The sequence below is a fragment of the Tinamus guttatus genome, unplaced genomic scaffold, assembly GCF_059628265.1.
Source record: "Tinamus guttatus ecotype Peru unplaced genomic scaffold, ASM5962826v1 Tinamus_guttatus_pri_ptg001341l, whole genome shotgun sequence".
Taxonomy (NCBI): Eukaryota; Metazoa; Chordata; class Aves; order Tinamiformes; family Tinamidae; genus Tinamus; species Tinamus guttatus.
The window spans coordinates 4,911-6,085 of record NW_028289875.1 but is presented as its reverse complement, the minus strand read 5'-3'; the positions used below and the strand labels follow the sequence as shown (position 1 = coordinate 6,085).

Sequence of the window (1,175 nt, the reverse complement as noted above, 5' to 3'; positions counted from 1 at the left end):
ACGCACCAAATCACTCGCTGCCTCCTTCCTCTCCATCACTCCCACACTCTCCCTTCACTTCTGCCCGCACACAACGCCAGCAAAGCAGCCCTCGCCTTCCTGCGCACAGTCCCTCCGCCACCAGCCCCATGCAAAAAGAAGCAAACTCTGCAGCCTCTTTTTAGGGCTCTCTCCAGAAAAAAGAAAAAAGAAACGTTATCTCTGCTGCCTCCTCTGCTTCCCAAAAGAGGAGCACAGCCCCAAAACACCCTCTGCCTCCTCACACCTGCCTTCTCACACTTTCTCAATCCCTGCTCTTCCAGGACCCTCTCCACAACACACCCATGGCCTGCAACGACCTCTGCCGCCCCTGCGGACCCACCCCGCTGGCTAACAGCTGCAACGAGCCCTGTGTCAGGCAGTGCGAGGACTCCCGCGTGGTCATCCAGCCTTCCACCGTGGTGGTCACCCTGCCCGGACCCATCCTCACCTCCTTCCCACAGAACACCGCCGTCGGATCCTCCGCCTCTGCCGCCGTGGGTGACAACCTTAGCGCTCAGGGAGTCCCCATCAACAATGGTGGCTTCGGCTTTGGCTATGGCTATGGCGCCGGCTATGGCGCTGGCTGGGGAGGTCTTGGATGCTTCGCCCGTGGAAGAGGCTGCTACCCCTGCTAAGGACCCTCCCCACGCACCCTGACAGCAAACAACAACATCCTGCAAGACACCCCACCCTCTGAGAACGCACCTCCACAGCATTGCCTCCATTCAGCCTCCACGTCCACGCCTCTGCCTCTCCAGCAAGGGAGGAAGAAAGTGCATGGCCAAGGGGCACAGCCTCACCTCTTCACAACGGGGCCAAAGGAGCGCCTGCTCTTCTCTCTCTTCGTCCTTGGGGTCACCCCTTCTCCTGCTTCACTGCTGCCTTGCAAACCATGCCCCTGGGATCATCCACTGCAAGCAGGCAGGCCACACCAGGGATGCTCTCACGTCCACCTCACAACACCTCCTCTCCACTTTCCCATCCTTCCTCTTGCTCTTTTCCATCAATAAACAGTTGATGAACAGCAAACGCACATGCCTCCTCTTCCTTTCTTCTTACAAGACTCCTTCAGCCTCTCCAGGCACCAAGACAGGACTCCCAAGGCCAGCCGGGACGCTAGGCCGATGGGAGAAAAGGGGCCTGCGTCCCTTGTC

The 1,175-nt window shown here is 59.1% G+C and overlaps 1 protein-coding gene across 1 annotated transcript; it reads left to right on the top strand.

The window, feature by feature from the left end:
- Positions 1–323: 323 nt before the first annotated feature.
- LOC148590440 (feather keratin-like) lies at positions 324–656 on the top strand. The gene has a single exon (XM_088539040.1). It carries the CDS (start codon positions 324–326, stop codon positions 654–656), a length of 333 nt encoding a protein of 110 aa, XP_088395166.1.
- The last annotated feature ends 519 nt before the right edge of the window (positions 657–1,175 follow it).